The sequence below is a fragment of the Dermochelys coriacea genome, chromosome 25 (assembly GCF_009764565.3).
Source record: "Dermochelys coriacea isolate rDerCor1 chromosome 25, rDerCor1.pri.v4, whole genome shotgun sequence".
Classification (NCBI taxonomy): domain Eukaryota; kingdom Metazoa; phylum Chordata; order Testudines; family Dermochelyidae; genus Dermochelys; species Dermochelys coriacea.
The window spans coordinates 10,968,905-10,990,092 of NC_050092.1; the positions used below are offsets into that span (position 1 = coordinate 10,968,905).

The 21,188-nt window shown below is 56.8% G+C and overlaps 1 protein-coding gene across 6 annotated transcripts in view; it reads right to left on the reverse strand.

Annotated features, from left to right (window-relative positions):
- Window positions 1–680: 680 nt before the first annotated feature.
- Window positions 681–21,188, reverse strand: part of PLPPR3 (phospholipid phosphatase related 3) — a 38,082-nt gene continuing 17,574 nt past the window's right edge. For 2 of the 6 annotated variants that reach the window (XM_043502742.1, XM_043502741.1), the window contains 7 exons: window positions 7,873–7,992; window positions 7,062–7,247; window positions 6,363–6,492; window positions 5,593–5,788; window positions 5,332–5,389; window positions 4,570–4,743; window positions 681–4,343 (listed from right to left, as the gene is read on the reverse strand). In XM_043502742.1, the coding sequence (XP_043358677.1) occupies window positions 3,042–4,343; window positions 4,570–4,743; window positions 5,332–5,389; window positions 5,593–5,788; window positions 6,363–6,492; window positions 7,062–7,247; window positions 7,873–7,947 (2,121 nt within the window). In that variant the 5' untranslated portion in view covers window positions 7,948–7,992 and the 3' untranslated portion in view covers window positions 681–3,041. Of the gene's footprint in view, window positions 4,344–4,569; window positions 4,744–5,331; window positions 5,390–5,592; window positions 5,789–6,362; window positions 6,493–7,061; window positions 7,248–7,872; window positions 7,993–8,401; window positions 8,640–9,237; window positions 9,406–10,315; window positions 11,185–21,188 lie in introns of those variants that run through there. The other 4 variants (XM_043502739.1, XM_038383948.2, XM_038383946.2 and 1 more) reach the window with 4 other exon arrangements.

Genomic DNA, 21,188 nt, shown 5'->3' on the forward strand with positions numbered 1-21,188 from the left:
CATGGGAATCAGGGCTCCAGGGCTCCTCCCAGCTGTAGAAAGAAAGTGCGGGAGGGGGCTAATGGGGTTAAAGAAAAGGGGAGGGGGCATCAAGACACTTGGGGCCTATTTGCAGCTCTGCGGGGGGAGTGGCTCGTGCTGAAAGTAGGGCTGGGGACTCAGGGCTCCTGGGTTCTTTTCCTCCTTGTGCCACTCACAGATTCTCTCCGTGCCAGTGGAATTTCCTGCGGGCCAGTTTGCCCAGCTTTCTAGTTGCTTTGCGCCATGGGAGCTGGCATAATAATGCCACAGCAGTGCCCAGAATGATGCCCATTGAGTATGTAGCCAGCCCAGCCCAGCGTGGCGGCCTAGATGGTGAGGTGAGGCCAGGTGAGATGGGGGGACTCATGCAGGGGTTGCCTCTCTTATGAAAACACAGGTCGTAGGGCACAGTCGGTTCTGATTCCCGGTGCAAAAATGTCTCTGTTGAGAAGCATTTTCATGCGAACCAGGGGCAAGTCACGATTTTGCACAAGGGCAAGGAGCAGCAGGCAGAGCGATGGGGGGCAGGAGACGACTCCATCACAGGCAGGAAATTCCCACACTGGGGCAAGGGAATTTTAACAAGGTTTCCAGTCACTGATCTGCCAGACAACAGACTCTGCCCTCCCGCCCCAGGCAGGCTGATGTGGAGAGAGAAACAAGTTCATTCATTTATTTCCTTACAAACACAGCAGGTTCAGACATCGCCTGACAGATGCATTTACAGTTTGGGGATTGGTTTAGTGTCGGGTTGTTCCCTCCCCCTCCAACCTGATCTAGCCCTCCTGGAGCCCCGGTGCTCACACCCTTGCAGAACGGGATATGGAACAGCACAGGCTACATCTCTGGATCAGTTTCCTACCAGGATGCCAGTAACTCCCCGCCCCAAGCTCCAGCAGCCACGAAGCTCCCTCAAAGTGGGGAGGGACACGTCCTGTCTCACCCACTGCTGGGGGACCAGGCAGGGGTCCCTCCTCACCGCTCTCCCTAGAAGTTCCCCCGCGAGCCAGAAATGTGGCTGCCCATGAGAAATGGAAGAGGGCTGCAGGATCAGAGGAACCCTTCTAATTGCACCCCCTGCAAGCGATTGGCGAGGGACGAAGGAGTGCCTGGGCTGAAGGGACCTACACGTGCCCTGTTTTGATGAGCTTGGCTGATAGCACCGGTAGCATTTGGCAATGTAAGGGATCTAGGCCTGTTATGCCCCAGTGTAATTCCCCTCCCCCGACCCCCCAGCGTTAGCTCCCCGCACCCTCCTCCCCAGTGGCACAGATCCCAGCTAGGACCCCCCCATCTCTCTAGAGCGTATTTATCCCCTTATGCAAACACCCACCCTCCACCCCTGTACGCATGCCTCCCGTTCACCCACCGGCCTTCCAGCTCACAGCTCTCCCACCGCTTCTGACCAGTTAGCCGTTGTGGCTACAGAGACAGATGCCTGGAGGCTAAGCCAAGGCCACGGGGTCTCACACAGCTGCTGGCTAGAGCCGGGGGGGACACGACATCCATTTCCTGTCCCTCCGCCATCCCATTCCACACAGGGGCCCTGCTGCAAAGCCCACTGAAGCCAATGGCTGGAAGATGTCACTAGGCTTGGTATCAGGCCCACACGGCAACTAAGGGGCGGCCAGCTTAGCTGTGGATTGGGTTCGGTGGGGAACCAGGGGAAACAGCGGCCGTTTTTCGTGGGGGGGGGGCAAATGACGACGACAAAAGCATCACGAAGACGCCATCAAACTTTCCCGCGCTATTTAAAAAATAAATAAATAAAAATCCCACCAGCTCAAATCACAAGGCTGGTGTGCAAGCTTCCCCCTCCCCCCCCGGCGTTGGCAGCTCTGGTCGCTGTCTCGCCCCAGGGACGGCGAGATGAGAGAGACAATTCAATCAGCGCAATCAGGTTGCCCCCATCCCAAGCCTGGGTGCCGTCTGTTAATTGAACAGGGCTGCTCTTCCAAAACCAGGATCCCACCTGGGACGCCTATGCCCTGTACCACGCTTGTGCCAGGAGGGGGCGGTAAAGTGGCAGCAGGATTGAGCCGCCTGGTAGCCGCAGCAAAGCACGGAGGGTTATTTATCCAGGTGTCCTTGGCTGATGGGCGGCTAAGCCAAGTGCCCCCCTGGAAAGCTTGGTCCGTCAGCCTCCTCTGACCGCCCATAGGGAGTACAAGGGGTGAGGGTCAATTGTCCCTCGGCATCTCTGTGCGGCTCAGCATAGAGGGCAAGGAGTGGACTGGCTGGCACTGACACCTGAACAAAAGGCCCCTGAAAAATCTCCGGGCAGCCAGTGAAAAGCCTCTGAGCCCTGGCTAATACCCCTTCCTCACCACGTTCGCAGCCAGGGAGCTATTTACAGAGTCTGACAGCGGCCAGAAGTTCAGTCGGTGGCCGGACATGCCCCCCTGCAAATAAAATAGACGGAGGAGGATGTGACACAGGACGCCGTCCAGGTAGCCACTGGCGACTGGATCTGTTGGCTACCAGCTCCCAATGAGCGAGGCAAACAAATCCACATGCAAGGCTGGAGACTGTTGCCTCAATTGGTAGCCCAGGACTCCTGGTGTCCTGACTTTCAAGGTCATTCATTCTCTCCCACCCCACCATCGCAACATCCGAATAAAGTAAAACCCTCCCAGGACCCGTCAGCACCTGGTTAACAAATAAACAAACACGGAAAATTCTTCTCCTGGCTGGACATTTGGAGTCCCATAGGGGGCTTGTTTTAACGCCCTGGAGAAGAATTCTGCAGTCCCTGCATCTTCTAGTCCACCCCTCCCACCCGGTGCTCGCAACATCTTCTCCATGTGCTGCTCCGCTTTGAGGCTGCTGTATATAAATCCCCGGAGGCATCCCAAAGACGGGATGCTGGCACCACCCCAGTCCTGGCCTTGTCCCAAAGCAGCAGCAAACGGAGTGCACAGATTGTGTAGTTCAGCAGTGGAGACACCCACGGAGGCAGGTACTGCACTCTGGACAGCTGCCCTGGGTTGGGGCAGGTGGGGTGGAAACTGGGGAGGGAATTACTCCTTAAATCTCCGGTTGCCTTGGATTTTCTTGTAGTAGTTTTCTGCCTCGTTGTCTGTGTGCCCGTCCTTCTCACTGACTGTGAGGCTGGTGGGCTTCCTCCGCAGGGTGGACTCTCGGCTGGTGGGGCCTAGCACATTCTCCGGCATGCCCTCGCCCCGCTCCGCTGCCCCACCCCCTCCCGTCGCCACGTTGATGGTGGCCACACTGCCGTAGCGCGGCTCATCTTGCTCGATGTCGCTGACGGAGGAGCCCGGGGAGACGCCAGCGCTCCTGGTGGGCCGGAAGCCCCGGTAATCCTTGCCCATCTCGTTCAGCTCGTAGGCGTCCTGCCCATCCGAGCTTTTCTGGGCCACCTTCCACTCCCAGGGCCCGTTGCCGGAGGAGAGGTGCACCACGGGGTGGTGTGGGGCGTGGGCGTCGATGGTGACGATGCTGGAGCTGTCCCGCTCTGACGGCGAGCGGTACTGGGAGGAGTCGGAGCTGGTGGAGGACGAGGAGGTCTCCGAGTGCTTGGGGGTGACCGACACCAGGCCCTGCTGCTTGGACATGGCGATGACCTGCATGAGCCGAGGCGGGTTGGCTACCCGCTGGCCCGCCCCTTTCTCCGCCATCATCATCCACTTGGCCCGCACAGCCGAGCTGCTGGTGGGTGAGATGTTGGCGGTGCCTTGGCTCTCCTCGGGGATGTGAACCAGCTGGGACGCCCCCGGCCGAGGCTGGATGAGAACCCGTGGCCCCATGGCAGCCCGCTCGGCCGTGCGGGCCTGCACTGTCGGGTAGAGTGAGGAGGGGACATGCTCTTCTTCATCCACACCCACCGAGTCTGAGCCAGCCCTCGCGTGCCCGCTGGCCTCCTCGGCTAGCGTCATGCTCCGGCCCTCCAGGGATTTCTGCTTCCACTCGGTGATGAGCTGCTTGGAGCGGCAGGCGTCCACGGGCACGTGGATGGTCATGTGGCGCCGGGCGGGGTCATCCATGGAGGGGGTGTTGACCCGCGGCAGGGTGTTGCTGAAGGTGACCATGTTCTCCTTGCCCATGGGGCTGCGGGGGGCCAGCAGGTCCACATCCACGCTGGCCCGTTTCAGGCTGCCCAGGGAGTTCTTCTCCCGCTGGACCTGGCGGTTCACCCCGTCCAGCCGGGTCTGGGGGTTGAGCTCGTCAGTGCTGACCGACTTATTCTGATGGTACACCGAGTCGTGGCCGCGCTGGGTCAGGGCACGCAAGGCGTCCTTGGTGGGGGGGTTGGCCAGGGCTCTCTCGGTCAGCGCTTGGAAGTTGCCCACTGCATGGTATGCCTGAGGGGGCGAGAAAGCCCAGGGGTCAGGGGTCAGACCTCACAGCAGCCATCCAATCACAGTTCGGGTGCCCGCGGGCTCCCCACTTTTAGGGCGCTTCCATCGCTTCTAATGCCAGTGACTGACACCAACCCCTGGAGGGAGACGCAAAGGCCCTTCCTCTCAGCAGGGGCTCTAAGCTCAGCGCCCGGAGCCTGGCTCCCGCCCCCCGGGGGCATGAACTCACCAGGTAGGCGGCGATCCCCGAGCCGATGAGGAAGCCCACATACACGTCGATAGGGTGGCTGCGGTACTGGGTGATCTGGGTCAAGCCGCAGACGCCGGCAGCGATGGCAAAGGCGAAGACCAGGATGGGCTTCAGGAGCTTGGTGCTGTCCGAGATGATGGAGTTGAAATACATCTGGCCAGAGGAGGGGAGAGCGGGGGCTTGTCAGAGCCACGGGTTGAGCGCTGGCCCAGCAAATGCATGGGGCTGGCTGGGCAGCCAAGGATGCGACCTCCTGTGTTGGTGGGTGACCCCTCCTCCCTGCATGGACTGCCCCGGCCTTTCTGGTTCACAGGGGCACCTCGGCTAGTCTCAGGCGGGTGAGAGTTATGTTAGCTGTATGCTGTTTTGCGTGTGTGTGTGTGTGAGAGAGCAAAGCATTCTGTGTGTTTGCACACATGGGTGAGTGTTGAGGGGGCATTTGATTGTGTCGGGGGGCACCGTAGGTGTGTTTGCATTTGCATAAGGCAGGGCACTGTGTGCATGTATCCATGCATGTGAGGGGGTGCACCAAAAGGTGTTTCCATGTGTGTGGAGCAGCACATGTGTGTTGGGGGGGTTGTGAAGTGAGGGGCTTGCCTGGGGAAGGCGCTCTACAGGGGCATGGTGAGGGACCGAACTGTAAGCATGGAGGCAGGCGCGTGTCTGTGGGCTTCACATACTTGCTTGCATCAGCCTATGGTTGCAAGTCAGGGAGATAAGGAGAGAGGCGGGTGAACTCACCGACACGTAGACAGCGGCAAAAGCTGAGAGCGTGGCATGCTGGGACGGGAAAGTCTTCCTGCAAAAGGGAAGCAAAGATGTCGAGCAGCCCGGGCTAATGCTGGCAGGGACCTGACTGCATCACGGTGGGCGGCCAGATCCCAGCATGGTACATGCAGCGGGGCCCGGCGGGGTGTGGGTGAGAAGAGACAGCCTTGTACTCCCTTCCTTTGGGGCCATCGAGGGCAGGGGTCCTTTGGCTCTGGATTGCACGGGACGTACCTGGCAGAGAGAATCGCATTCTGGTCCTGGCCCGAGCAGATGTCCTGGGTGATGTAAGGGTTGGAGTCACAGGAGATCCCCAGCAGCGTGTAGTTGGGCTTGCAGACCGTCAGGAAAAAGGGGGCGTGGTAGCCGGTGGCCAGCTGGATCACGTCAGTCACCAGGGCGGTGGCACAGAGTCCGAACACATGGACCCCTGGGGAAACCATGAGCGGGTCACGGATTAGAGCCTCAGCCACCGGGAAGTCACCGACGTTCCTCTGCCCCCTCCCACTTGCCTCTCCCCCCAGACCCTCTGTCCATCTCCCCAATCCCCCTCCCACCTGCCTCACCCCTCCGAGGTCTGGGCCAAGGTCAGGTGTGGAAGCACCACAGGGCAATAAACATTTTCCATTTCCACAGCACTTTCCCTCCCCAAGCGCGGCGCAGACTCAAACCCCAGTGAAACGCAGCCACCTCTGGGGTGATGGCCACAGAGCCTACAGCACGAGGGCAGTGGAGCGGGCCCATGACAGGGAGAGAGGCCAAGGGCATCCACGCGGCAGGGGCAGCCAGAGGGACACTAACGCAGAGGAGGACGAAGAACGTGGGCTTTGGAGCCCGCACTGATCTCCATGCTGCTGTATGTCGTGCTCCAAGCTGCACATGCTTCCCACGCAGGCTCCTCCATGGCCACCCCATCTTCATCCAAGCCCCAGGCAGCTTCAGAAGGAGGATCCCCCACACAGATACAAAGAACTGAAAGGCGCCAGGACTGCGGCAAAACCTACCCACAAACCTTACAGTCCTGCGCAGGAAGGAGTTGAAGTTGCAACCGCCGGCGTTGATGCTCCCCTCCGACCCGCTGCGCCCCTTCAGCTTGGACTGCAGGCAGTAGATGATGCCTTCCCCGACCATGATCTGGGGAGAAGAGCAGAACCCAGCGTGGGCCACACAGGCTTGTAGGCAGGAGGGTGTGTTGGCAAGTCAGAGTGAGGGGTATAAATGTAGAGGTTTTGGCACAGGGGCAGGTCCTACCCTCTCCCAGCAGGGGACACTGTAAGGAGTGGGGCAGGAGCGCTGGCAGTGAAGGGAGCTCCCAGCTACTCCATTCCCAACACAACACACATCCCCTTCCCGCACACTCTACCACTGCCCTATCGTACCAGGTGGCTGGTGCGCAGGGGCCCCGAAACCTGGCCCAGCTTTGCATTGTTTCTGCAAGAGCCCCAGGTGCTGGGGCTGGGGGCATTGGGGTGGAGGGGCCTATGAAGAAGGGGCGCAAGTTTGGGCTGCCGTAGCCTGTGCCTGGAGCTGTACGGCCCCTGCGGTCTCTGAAGAAGGGAGGTGAATTCAAGGCCAGACGGAATCTGCCCACCCCCCGCTCCAGAAGGTCCCTCCAGGGATTTCCCTTCCCTCGCCCCCTTGTCTCAGCCCTCCTGGCCCAGGCGGAAAGAGAAGCCCCCCCGGGCTTGGCCCCAGCTACGTACTGAGGCAGCAGGAGCAGCAAAGGCCAGGCTGAGAAGCATCAGCAGAGGGATCATCTCCTCATTGGTCTCCACGTACGGCATGGACAGGGCCCGGTCGTAGCACTGGAACCCCACCTTGGCTGGCTTGAAGAGGTCGGTCAACTCCAGGAAATACAGCGTCACGATGGACGAAGCCACGATCGGGAGCTGGGCGAAGGGCAGGAAGGAAGCAAAGAGGTGGGTCAGGAGCATGGTCCAGTGGGCTCAGTTTCATCCCCTGCAACCCTACAGACCTGCCTTCATGGGCCTCAAGGCTCCCAGACACTCCCACAACCACACTCCCTCCTCTAGTGGGAATAGAACCCAGGAGTCCTGACTCCCAGTCACACCTGCTCTAACCACCGGACAGTCTCTTTCCTATGTGTCTGTACAGCACCTGTCACAACCAGGCTCCAGTCTCTAGCGGCTGCTGCCTCGTTAATTCCTCCCCCGAGGCCTAGCGTCTCTGCCCATCCACACCACGGGTTGAGCAGACCCATCCACAGCCTCAAAGTAAAGGAAGGACAAAGGCAGATTAAAGCCACCTTAACACTCCTCCATCCGGGCCCAATGCACAGGAAAGGAGTAGCTGAGAATCAGCCCCAGAAATAAAATCATCTCCCATTCATTCCCCCGTCCTCAGCCCCTGCAGGGCTCAGCTGGCTTCTGAGAGAGCATCTCACACTCCCCCCCCCACGCTTGGCTTCTGCCTCGCTGCAGGGATGGGGCTCGAAAGGCAGCACCCACCCCCTTCCTGCTGTGCTCTGGGCCCCCTTGAAAAGCCTCTACTCACCTCCACAAAATAGAAGCATGGAAGGAGCGTCATGCTATCCTTGGGGGCCTTGGACTTCTCTTTTGGGGAGATCATGGTGTCAGCTCAGGGGGCAAGCGACGGGGGCTCGCCTGGGTCAGCCTAGGCAATGAGACACACGGCAAGCGTTAGTTTAGTGGCACTCAGGGGGAAGTGGGTGGGGCAGGAGTGCTGTCCGTGGGGGAAGATCATAGTTACTCAAGGACAAACCCAGCACTGAAGCGAGGAGGGCAGGAGCGCTGACTGCAGCGGGGGGCGGGAATCCCAGGAACTCCAGTCCCAGCCTCTCCCAGCAGGAGGCACTGTAGGGAATGGTGCATGAATGCTGGCTGTATGGCAGGATCCAGCCACCTCACCTGCATTGCTCTGGGGAGGCTGGAAAAGGAGGATGGCGGTGGGAGGGGTAAAAAGCAGGGCGGCACGCGGGCAGGGAGAGGCGATTACTAGAGAGAAGGGCAAACCAAGGGGCGCCTTGAATCCATCATCCCGGCCCGAAGAGAACGTGTGGCACCTGTTTGCAGGGTGTCCCGCTTCGCCCATTCTCCGGATCCCTGCAAGACACTGACGCTGTAGCAGGTTGCAGCTTGGCCAGGCTGTTGTATTCAAAATGCCAGCAGGTGGGGCGAAGGGGGGTGGTTACAGGTGGGGTTTGAGTCCCCTCCCTTTGCTTCCCAACCCTGCCAGAGCCCCGCCGGGGCAGGGCTGAGGCTCCTAGCTGCAGCCCGTGGAAGGGTCCCCGCTTGTATTGCAGCCCGCGGGCTATACGCGGGAGGGGCGCCCCCTAGCGGCCCCCCCGTCGTGCCAGTCCCAGCCTCGGATGCCAAGCCACAAAACGCCCAGCTGCCGCGGCGGGGGATCGCGACAGGGGCCAGGCTCCGTGGGGCGTGCGGGGGGGCATTTCCCCCCCCCATGCGGCTGACAGGCTCAGAGAATCGGGCTGCCCCTTCGCATCGGAGCCAGCGGCGTGTGTGTGTGGGGGGGGGGGTTGACCCTGCCAAGCTGCCCCCCCCCAGCGATCCACGCCCCCGGAAACTTTCCCCAAGTCCTGCCCGAGGGAAGCGGACCCGGTGCTGGGACCGCCGGAGCCCACCCGTGGGGCTGGGCAGGGGGGCGCCCCCCCGGCTCTGGGGGGGGGTTGGGGAGGGTCAGGCCAGCCCAGCCCCACCCGGGCGCCCAGGGATCTGAGCCGTGGGACCCGCTGGCCTGGGAATGGGGGGGGGGCTGTGCCACTCGGACTCCCCCCCCGCCGGGCTCCAGCCCTTTGTCCGGCCGCTGGGCCGGGGAAGAGCCCGGTGCTCGCAGGTGCCCGCCCCGCCCCCGACCCCGGCCCCGGCCCCGGCCCCTCACCTCGCCGGCCCCCGCCCGGACAAAGGGGAGCCGCGGGGCTCGGGGCTGCTTCGGCCCCAGCGCGTCCCTCCGGCGGCGGCCGCCGCGATCCCCCGGGGCCGCTGGAGCCGCTCGGGCGCCCGGGCAGGCGGCTGCCGACCCTGCTGCGGCTGCGAGCGCGCACAAAGCCTGGGGCTGCGGGGGGAGGCCCGGGCTGAATTGGGGCGGGGGGAGCGTGTGCGCGCGGCTCGGTCCCCTCCCGGTTTCCATGGCGAGCCCGGGGCAGCGAAACAAAGGGACGGGGGGGGGCGCCCAGGAATAGGAGCTGGGGAGGGGGGGTTGTAATCAGCGCCCCCTCGGATACAGCTTTTTTTTGGGGGGGGGCTGGTACCTGCCCCCCCTTAAGGGGAGAGGAGGCGCAGGGGCGGCTCAGCCCCCTCCCAGCACCTGCTTGCCGGGCGGGGCCGATCGTGCCCCCCCTTTCTCTCCCCCCCCCCGCCTCTGGCAGCTGGAGATAGGGGGACTCGGGCGCAGCCCGCTCCTGGCCGGGGGTGGTGGGGGGAAGCCATGCGGGGGGCTTGCAGCAGGCTTTGCGGGCTGCCTGGCACGCATCGGCCTCCCCTGCCTGCCCCCCACCCCCGGTTGGAAATCCCAGCCCTGCGGAGACAGAGGGACAGTCACACCCACAGCTGGCCCCAGGAAGCAACCAGCAGAGCTGGCTTCGCGGCACTAGTTCCCCAGCTGCCAGGACCCACTCCTGGGCCACTGGATCTTTGTCCCTCTGCCTGCAGAGGGTGTCAGGGCCCAGGGCCGGCTGGGCACGTGTGGAGACCCACCGCCAAACTCACTCCACATAAGAACCCCTGGATGGCCCTCAGCTGGGATCAGCCCTGGGCCAGGGTTGTGTCTTTACACAACAAGGATAGTATGGAGAAACCAGACGGGCAGAGCTTTGCCCAGGTCGCCGCATTCACTGGACACAAGCATGCCTGGCCTCGTGGCATGCACACTCGGATATAGAAGATGGTGGGCACCACTTGAGGGTTCACAAGCTATTTAAAGGCAGGCTGTACCATGCCTATACAGTCACTGTCCCCACCTGGGCTGGAGCCGAAGGTTTCAGAGGCCACCGTCCCCAGCTCTCACGTGGAAACAAGAACCGCGGGCCAGCACGGTCTCTTCGTGACCACAGACACCAGCCAGATTGCCGTTTCCATGTCAAATCCCAGCTCAGAACCCCCACCGAGGAGTCTGCCCCTGGAGTGAGCTTGTCCATTCTCAGCTGGCTCCAGGTCCACTCATCTATCAGCCCATCCCACGCCCAGCTTCTCTATCTGCGGCATTTCAGCCCCCCTGCTGTCCCCTCCAACAAGGCCCAGCAGCGCCATGTTTACTGGGTACCGTTAGTTCCCAGACAGGGGCCCCGGAATCCTTGGCACTGGCTGCTATGGTGCCACCTTCAAAGCACCTCCTGGTGCAGATGACTGCAGGGTTGCTCAGGAAGCCGCTCACGATGCAGGACCTCTGAAGGTAGCAGGGGCACAAGCAGGGCACCTGGTGGGAGCGGCGCAATGGTGAGCCAAAGCCTGTTCTTGCCCCAATCCACCCACCGCTGGCCCCCTCCCCCCGGGGACCCTCCCCACAGATCAGCAGCACCCAGCAAGGAAGATGCCAGGTCTGGGTCTGAGCCCCTCCTCACACCACTCCGGGCTCTGACCCGGCAGGCCCCAAACTGGGACTCCCTCTTGGTGGCCGGCCCTGGTACCTGCCTGACCATCCCGGAGGAGAGCGCTGAACGAGGAGACCCCTTTGCAGGAAGCGCCGCGGCCCTGAGGGGGGGGTGGGAACTTCAGCAACGTGACTGGCATCGCAAAACCCTCTGGCCCTGTTACCTAGCAACACGGAGGCTGCCTGAGCTGGTGTCTGGGGATGCTCCCCTTGCTGGGCGGGGCGAAACTGCAGCTTCCCTAGGACCTGTTCAGCCTGGCAGAGAGACTGTGGGGCAGGCACGCCTCCATCCCAGCCCCTCTTCCTTACTGCAGCTCAGCGGGGCCTCCGCAGCCTGCGGGACGGGCATCTAGGAAGGGACCGGAGTTAGGATCTGGATCCAGATCCAGAACGTCACGAAGTTCAGGGGTGCTGGGGTTGAAGGCCTGGTTCTGACCCTGTTCTCTCTAAAATCTCAGGCCCCATATTCGGAGCCTCCCTTGAGCTGCGAAGAACTCGGTTATGGGAACTCTACTAAGGATCATCGCCTGCCCACAGAGATTGGTGGGCTGGTGCCGAACCCAGCTGTGCCTTCCCGAGACTGAAGGCAGGATTTCTCCCTCTTTTTTATTAACACTTTGCCCTTCTAGAGCATCTTTCATCCAGGGATCTCAAAGAGCTTTATAAATATTGGCTTTTTTGGCCTTGCAAGCCACCCGTGTGGTGGGTTGGTATTATCATCCCTATTTTATAGATGGGGAAACTGAGGCACAGAGCATGAAGTGATCCACACACAAGGTCACACACAGTGAGTCAGTGATGAAATAGAATCCAGGAGTCCTGTTGCCCAGCTTCCTAGCCCAACCAGTAGATCAAAGGCTCCTCCTTGTGAAAGTGTAGTAGTCATTTTGTACTAGGCAAGAGCCCTGCAGAAGACAGGCTAACCTTATTGTTAATAGCATGATATTTGTAGAAGCGGGGCTTGTGCTAGGCAGTTGGGAAAATTATCTGAGATGCTGTTTTTTGACCTTGCTTTGATAAAATTGGAATGTAGACTGTTGCAGAATTTGTTGAGAAAAATAAGATAGCAGGTAGGAATATGTATAAACAAACTGCAGCTGTGATCATTATTGCCTGTAGCAAAAAGGTATAAAGGCTTGCCTCAATTGTTTATCTATGGAGCCCTACCTGGAGTGAGGGAGATTCCCTGCCCGGGTGTGTAGTTCCCCTCTTTCAATTGCTTGAGAATAAACTGTCTCTGATTTGTTACAACCAACCTAAGAGTGAAGACTGTTTTCTTCCAAGGATCTCAAAGAGCTTTATAAATATTGGCTTTTTTGGCCTTGCAAGCTACCTGTGTGGTGAGTTGGTATTATCATCCCTATTTTATAGATGGGGAAACTGAGGCACAGAGCAATAAAGTGATCCACACACAAGGCCACACAGTGAGTCAGTGATAGAATAGAATCCACAAGTCCTGTTGCCCAGCTTCCTAGCCCAACCAGTAGATCAAAGGCTCCTCCCAAGTTGGGAACAGAACCAAGGTATCATGAATCCCAATCCCCTCTCTAAGTACTGGGGACCAAGAAGTGGAAACCCCATAACTCTGAGGTTCATAAAGTTCCCATCCCAGCATGGAATGGGGAGATTTCAGCTCTGAGACCGTGCCTCAAGGGCAGCCCCAGGTGGTAAGGCTGCACCAAGGATAACCCACTCTGGTCCTAGGGTTGACCTGCCACACCTCTACCTGGAGCCAACTGGCACACTTTAGCTGCCCCTCCATGCGGTTATCACAGGGAACAATCCGGCACTGGTCTCCGAGGAAGGCTGGTTTTCCCTTGCTAGCAGCTGCCTCTCCCGGGCCCTGGCCTTTCACCACCAGAAACTGTGTGTGATTTGAACACTGCACCCCTCTTGCTTTCTTCGCTGATCTGATGGGTTTAGTTCCTAATCTCCCCTCCTCCCTCCTTCCATCGCTGCAGGCTCTTTGCCTGTCATGTAACCAAGCTGCAAATCTCCCCTGCTCCCCCTGGAGCAATTACTCTCACTGTGCTCAGGCAGCTCCTAGCCTCCTGGATTCCCTTCCTTATCTGCCAGCAGTTGTACTGGGGAAGCACTGACAGGCCCGTAGGTACTTATCCAGACAAAACATGTCTCAGCTGGAACCCGGGAAAAGGGTCTGAACAAAAGGATCCTGCCAAGTCAGCCTAAGATTCACTTTACACCGCTCTGCCAGCCCGTGGATGGATGCTGTTTGAATGCAGCTCAGTTTAGGCCCAGGGGTGGGTTTCAGAACCTAGACTCCAACCCGAGCCACCTCAGGGTTAGATTCAGTGGCACCAAGACCTCATCAGCCGTCTTCATTCCATTTCCGGCTCCATTTTTTTTTTTAAAACTGAAATCCCATTAGATTCCTGTTAGAACCCAATTAACTGAAACCTCATTAGCATTTTTGACAGAAATCAGCCATTCTCACAAGCCATTGCAGAACCAGAAACGTACAGCCCACCTTCTAGCTTTGTCTCCATCCCAGGGGCAGGATTCATAAGAATGGCCATACTGGGTCAGACCAAGAGTCCACCTAGCCCAGTGTCCTGTCTTCTGATAATGGCCAATGCCAGGTGCCCCAGAGGGAATGAACAGAACAGGGAATCATCCAGTGATCCAGCTCCTGTCGTCCATTCCCAGCTTCTGGCAAAAGGGATTCTGGATTCAAAAGGGATCAGGCTTGAGGTGGTAGATTCCCTGCCTCTAGCTCTGTGGAATGTCTCTGAGCCTTTTCAACCCTCCAGCCGCACATCAACTCCTTCTTTATAAGATGTCCTTGGATCAGCTCCCCACATACTGCCAGGAACAGATGGAGACGGAGGTGGCTATGGTTTGGGTATGTCACCGTTTGAGCTGCAAGTGGATGAGAAAAGCTCACTGACCTGGAGTTCTATATTATAGATTTTTGTTTTAAATTGTCTCTTTACACACCAGCATGTCAGTACTTGCTGCGAGGACACCTTGCTCCAAAATCTGAATGTGTCCCATCTGCCGGTGCCCCGGCATGGAGTGAAGGGTGCATTGCCCTGTTCTTCAACACCTTCCTACGCTAATGTGCTTTCTGTGCTAGTCACTGCTGCTCCCACAATGCTGCTTAGAAAGAATGGAGAAAAGTCCCCACGACCCTAGACAACCAGTGCCCTCTCCTGCCATTGCATGGTGGTGGAAGATTCCCTATAGAGCTGGTTGGAAATTGGGGTGTTTTTCCATGACAAATTTGGTGGTTTTGGCAAAAAATAAAAAACCTCTTAAGTATTTTGTTTCTGCAATGCCCCTGCAGTGCCTTATGGGAGTTGTAGTTCAGGTGCCGCATGCTCCCAGTCTTCTCTATAGGCTAGGCTCCTCATCCAGACTTCATCTCCCATGATGCACCATGGTCTCCTCTCTTGGAAGCAGTGCATGATGGGAGTCCATGACTGCAGTGCATCATGGAAGATGAAGTTCAGCTGGGCCGGCTTGCTGTGTTTCCGGCTGCTTTTGGCCTATCCACTCTGTAGGATCTGACTGGATCAGTGACAGACACACTGCATCCCCCCTCCCCCCCCGACACACACACACTCAGTTTGATACTATGGGAGGAGAAAGGAGTCTGTTAGGCCGGCCACTCTGCTCTGCTGATGGTCTCCTGCCCTCGCTGGAGGCCGCTCTGCTCCATTGCTCCTGCTGACAATTGCAGCAGAACAGATGTGGGCTTGCCTGTGCCTGAAGCCCATAGCCCGATCAGCACTTCTCCTTGCTGCCTTGCCCCCGCTCTCCCAAGCAAGGGTGCAGCTGGCAGGAGATGCCTTGCCTTCTGGATGGTGATTCCCTGGGAGATATGGTTCGTCCCCTATGATGGGGCAAAACAGTGAGAATCCCAAAAGTACCGCCCCAGAAACACGGTGACGACCCCTTTGCCCCATCACCCCTGATGGGTACTTGGGGATTGGGGGTGGGAGGGAATCAATTGTGCTAAGAGCACCACAAAAGGAACCAGGAACCTTGGAGGATGCTCCAGTCCCACTCCACTAGGGTGAGCTCCGTGGGAAGTAAGAGGTGACCCCAACCATTTCTCCACCTGTACTGGTTCTCCTCTCCACTGCTGCAGACATCTCCCCCGATAGCCTCATGGCTGGGGATGCAGCTGCAGGTCCCCTGGATATTCCAGGCCCTGAGTGACTAAGGGAGAGAAGAGAATTTCGGCTCCCAGTTTTTCAGTCCTGGTGTCCCCAGTCCTGGGCCTGATTCTCCTTTTTTCTGGCCAAACTCTATCAGGTTAAAGGGACTCACTCCTGCTTTACACTGCTGGGAATGAAAGGAGATCCAGGCCCCGTCATGTGCAGTGGCAGTCCCTCCTGTGGAGAACAGCACTCGATCCTCACAGACATGAGCTCTGGGTGTTCCCTTAAGCTGCCCATGAAGGCCCCCCACTGCCTGCACTCTAGGGGTACACTTTCTTTGCCTCCCCATCCTGTAACCATGTCCTTCCTGCACATAAATGCATCATGCACTAAGCACACACACTCGTATGCTCTGCACAAACGCCCACATGGCTTGCACGCAACCTGAATGCTTCTGTATGCACACAGGGGCATAACAATCCTGGGTGTAACTCCAGAACGTCACTAGAGTTATTCTCAGGCTGAATTTGGCCCACATGCTGGTATTTTGAGTCACACTTCTCTGTCATGTACACACACACAGTCTCAGGTGTGTCTGAGCTGTGCACAGTGCAAGAAGGGAGGAGGAGATAAAAGTGTGAACCTGACAACAACGGGTGGAAATCTAGCAACCAGACTATAAATATCAAAGAATATTCAGGGAGAAAGCCAATGCTAGCAGCTAACAGTTCTTCTCAGATTTTGTTCAGCATGAGTTGAGGACTGACAACTCAGTACTTTAGTGAGCAGCAGAATTAACCCTAGCTCAGAGACAGGAATCTCTGTACCACAGGGGAGTTATTTACGGCATCTGAGGATTTCTAACAGTTCCTGTGGAGTCCAAGAACTGAATCTAGAGGGGGAAATACATGCAGCCAGTATCTGAGACCCAGGCATGAGGTGGGGGGGGGGAGACACCAGATCAAGCCAGACTAGAGAAGCATCCTATGTCTCCAGGCACCCTTGGACAGCTGTCGTGTTTAGTGAAGATGCCACTAGGAGAGCTTCTCCAGACAGAATAACTGTTAATAGGGGCAATGGAAATCGGGGGGGGGAGGGGAAGCTAAGTGCCTGGCCATGGAAATACTGTAGGAGTTGATCTATGGTTCTGCCTCTGTGCCTTGTTCCACTGCCCTTGCTGGGAACCAATGTGTCCTGTAAACTGGGCGCACACACTGGGGGAGATGAAAGTGGGTCGTAGAGGGGCGGGATTGACCGCTGCGACACCCAGGATTAGGCTGGGCAGCAGGTAGGAACCGGGGTGGGTCAGGCCAGATCCTGGAACAGCTATCCCTAGCGGCTGGCAAGGGACCCGCAAGCTGCTGACCTCCACCCCCAATCCCTTTTCCGCCTGAAGACAGCTCCCTGCTCCTCACCATGTCTCAGTAGCTCCCCATGCGGAGCACCCCCCTTCTATCCCTTTGCCCCGTCTCTGATTGTTGAGCAACTTTTAAGCGTGAGCAGCTGACTTGAGTGATGCAATAAGAACCTTTGCCAAAGCTGAGTCTGTTGTTTCTGTAACTGACAAAGAGCGGGATGTGACGTGCTTTGTAATCGGAACATTGGTGGGCTGGGCCAAGCTACAGGCTTGCAGTGGGTTAGAGCCTGACCTGGCACCGTCTGGATTTCATGTGTTGTAAAACTAGAATTTAGCTTGTTACATGGGGAGTGAGCAAGAGGGGAGAGGAGTCCTGACTCTTTTGCCTTGGGATATATTATTGTTATTCTTTGGCTTCCCAAAGCACCTGTGAGCCCCAGTCGTGGACCATGGCCCCATTGTGCTAAGTGCTGTACAGACACAGAACTACATTTGCTGCTAGACAATGTGTGAGCTAGTTCGGTAGGAAAGATCACGCTTCTCATCAAATGTTTCAGACTTAGTCACTTGGGAGCCAAGTTAAACAAACAGGCTGGACTGGGACTCAAGAGACCTGGTTCTGTTCCTGGCTCTGCCACTCGCTGGCCTTAGGCAAATGACTGCCATGCTCTGTGCCTCAGTTTCCCCATCCATAAAATGGGGATAATGATACTGGCCTTCTTTGTAAAATGCTTTGAGATCTACAGATGAGAAAAGCTAGGATTAATTACTATTATTATTAAGCTCTTTCCCTTGATCCAGCATTGGCATCACAGCCTCCACCCTAGGGAAATTAGCACAATACTCACCCAAGTAAACCAGGCAAACCAGAGAGGCTTTCTGTATATAGGGAGGGTTTCTAAAGAACACTGCTGTCACCTCCGCTTATGTAAGGAACAAACCCAGCACTCCACCCTCAGCTTTATCAAGGGATAGCAAACAGACAGGCCTAGATCCTCAAAGCTAATCCGAGCCACAGTCTCTCTCCCACCCCCAGTCTTTTGGCCAGGCTGAGCTGTACACAACTCAAAGGTGGATGGGTAAAGGCGGCTTTAAGCCAGCTTTGAGCTCCCTGATTTGGGGCCTGTCTAACTGCCAGCATATATTAAAGCAAGTTCAGAGCTGCTCCAATTTACACTCATAACCTCAAGGGGCTGTTCTGGCTGCATAGGGATTGCCCCAGCCATGCCCCCTGTCTCCTGGGAAATCCTCAGGAGGCCAGATCCCACAGCTTCACAGCTACTTTATACTACCAGGATCTGGCTCATAACCTTTATAGGAACATCAGTGCACAGAGCAGGTGTGATCCTAAACTCGCACTGAAACTGACTTCAGCAGATTTCCTGCTGTATTACACAACCATCAATGAGCAAAGGGCCAGGTTCCCTTTATATTCACCCTTGGGGAACAATAGAACAACTCCATCCTTCCTCTTTGAACAGCCCAGTTCTGGGAATCTCTCTCTCACACAGATCCACATCAGAGCTGGTGGGAGGCTTTTATTAAAGTCCCATAGCTCTGTTTCATCCTCAGTCTCTGGGAGTGAAACTTACTGTACGTCCGCCTCACCTTCCCACGTGCACTTTATTTGAACGAGAAGGTCAACGCGGGTGGCGGCTGTGGAAGGAGAGGAAATGTGATACATTTCCTAATGAATCCCTATGTCAAAAATGTGCACTGAATTACCCCCATGAAATCTACAAAGGGCTCTCATCAAGTGAAGTACTAGTGAGAGCAGCAGGCTCAGGTTTGGCCACTCGTTTGTCTCCAGGGCTTTAAATAGTCTCATAAGAGGAACAACGTCTGTCCTTGGCTTAAATTGGCTGTTCAGGAGCTCCTGACCTCACTATAAAGGCTCTGATGTCTTATTTAAAAAGGCTAGAGGGAGGTTGTCTAAAATTGATCCGAGATCAGAACCACGTCTGGTACTATATCTAGATACCAAGAAGGTGGACAGTTTACAAGCATCTGCCAAACTCTTCATAGAAGGCAGACGGACAGGAAGATAAGGTGCTGGCTGGACTGCAAGTCAAGACGCCTGAGTTCTCTTCTCTTCCTGTCTCTGCCTTTCACTTGCTGTGTGATGTTGGGCAAGGTACTTCATTCACCTCTCCCTACCTCAGTGTCCCTCCCTATAAAAAAGGTAATAATAACACTCATCCTCCTCTGCAGAGTACTTTGAAATCCTTACATGAAAGGTGCTCTAGAAATGTAATATAGTAACGAGAGTGTCTTACATCCAAGTGTGAAGCAGGTTTCACTGGTCTGCACTCAGGTGAGGCCAGGCTGAGACGGAAGCCGACCCAGCTCCAATATTTGGGTTGCAAGCTCTTCCTGTTCATTTACAAACAATTGTTTCAACTGGACTGTGTTTGAATTAATTTTCTTGTCACTGAAACCACCGGGCTGGTGGTTTCTCTCTCTCTCTCTCCAAGCTCATCCGGGCAAAGTCTAAAACGTGGGGCTGTTGGTCTCTTTGACAGGATTCTGGCACAACCCCCGGAATTTCAGAACTGTGGCCAAGTCGCCAGCCGTCCCTCCCCCCAGGATAAAGGGGATGAAAACACAGCAGGGCTGCACGGAATGTGTCCTCCCTTTGGGGAGTGACTCTGCGCCCCTTCTGAAGCATTAGTCAAACCTAGTTGTGGGGGGAAGGATAGCTCAGTGGTTTGAGCATTGGCCTGCTAAACCCAGGGTTGTGAGTTCAAGCCTTGAGGGGGCCATTTAGGGATGTGGGGCAAAAATTGGGGATTGGTCCTGCTTTGAGCAGGGGGTTGGACTAGATACCTCCTGAGGGCCCTTCCAACCCTGAGATTCTATGAATCAAGCCTGGCATGAGAACCGAGGCGTTAGCCCCACCTAGTGGTACAGATGAGAATGGCCGGAGAATAAGATTCCCCTAACCCAGCCTCATTTCTTTACCACGCTCTCTGCTCCTCCGCACACTCTCTTCCATGCTTCAAGTGGATCTCATGGGCTTGCCATGTACCATGGATCCCTGACTCCTTGATAAACATAGCCCCCCCCAAATCATCACAGTCCTGGGCACCGCACAGCAACCGGCCTGGAGAGAGGAGGAGAGAAGACACACCAGGTGACAGGCGTTTGTCACATTGCTTAATGCACCACTGGAAGGCGCTCCGATACTACGGGGTCATGGGCATGGTATAAAACCCTATGGAACAGACTAGGCTCCCTCCCTTTCCCCTCTCTCTAGAGCAGTGGTTCTCAACCAGGGGTGCGGCAGGGCCTCTTGGGGGGCCGCGAGCAGGTTTCGGGGGGGGGCGCCAAGCAGGGCCAGCTTTAGACTCCCTGGGGCCCAGGGTAGAAAGCTGAAGCCCACTGCATGGGGCTGAAACCCAGGGCCCTGAGCCCCACCACCCAGGGCTGAAGCCAAAGTCTGAGCAGTGTAGCTTCATGTGGGGGAGGTTTGGCATGGGGCACGAGGCAATTGCCCTGCTTGCTACCCCCTAACGCCAGCCCTGGCTTTTATATGCAGAAAACCAGTTACTGTGGCACAGGGGGGCCGTGGAGTTTTTATAGCGGGGGGGCTCAGAAAGAAAAAGGTTGAGACCCCCTGCTCTGGAGTATTTCTCCGGCCCTCACAACATCTTTGTGTGGTAGAGCAGGGCTAGCCTCCCATGGTTTATATTTGGGGAACTGTGGCACAGAAAGACTAAGTGACTTGCCCAAGGTCACCTAGGAAGTCTGAGGACAGAGATGGGACTTGCCCCTGTGTCTTTCCAGTCCCAGACGAGCCCCCTACCCACTGGGGTGGACTGACCAGCTCTAAGCTCTTCTTGGCTGACTTGGTCCTTGTGGTTCCACTTCATCTGAACTCTCGGACCCATGCAGCTGCAGAGGGGCTGCAGTTTGCACCAGCGGAGGCCTCTTGAGCAAGGAGTGCTGGACCCCGAACTTGGATGAGCTGACATGGGAGGCTGTGCCACACCCCTCTGCAGTCTGCGTGGCAAACACTGACTCATTCCGCTGATCACTCCAGCAGGCAGGGGCTCGGTCTTCCACTCTCTGGCTTAGCGCCTCTGCATTTCCCTCGCAGGATATTTCATTCTTTGTTATCTCTGCCAGACACATCAGATTCCTCTCTGCTGGCCATCCTTCTACAGTGAGACACGCCAATACTGCAAGGGTCACTTGCCTTGTGATAAAAATCATCTGGTCCAAGGTCCTTTCGGGTGCTGCAGTCCAGCTCCCTAGGAAACTGAGGCTCCATTACAGCAACCGCTGATGCCTCTCTGTTGACAGCACCCACTGCCCCTGGGCCGGGACCCTTTAAATTGCTCCGTTTGCTTCTAAATCTATTGCTCCAAGGGCAGTTTTATCTTCAGATTTTAATTTTAGAGCTGAGTACCCCCAAGTCGTGAGAGTTTGGGTCCCACTCACGTACGGACTCGGCCCTGGGGAATATTGACGGAGGCAACCATGAGGGACACGTAAAGGCCAGATTTACCAAGGTATTTAAGTGCCTAAAGATGCAGATAGGTGCCTAGTGGGGTTTACAGTGGGGCAGGTGCCTAACTCCAATTGGAAGTTACTAGAGCCCAGATTGTCAAAGGTATTTAGGTGCCTAATTTCCATTGAAATCAGTGGGTGCTAGGGGACCAAGCACCTGTGAGGATGCAGGCCTGGTCACCTAGCTTCATTTTAGGCTCCTAAATCCCTTTGGGGATCTGGCCCTAAATCATGACATTCTCCAAAAT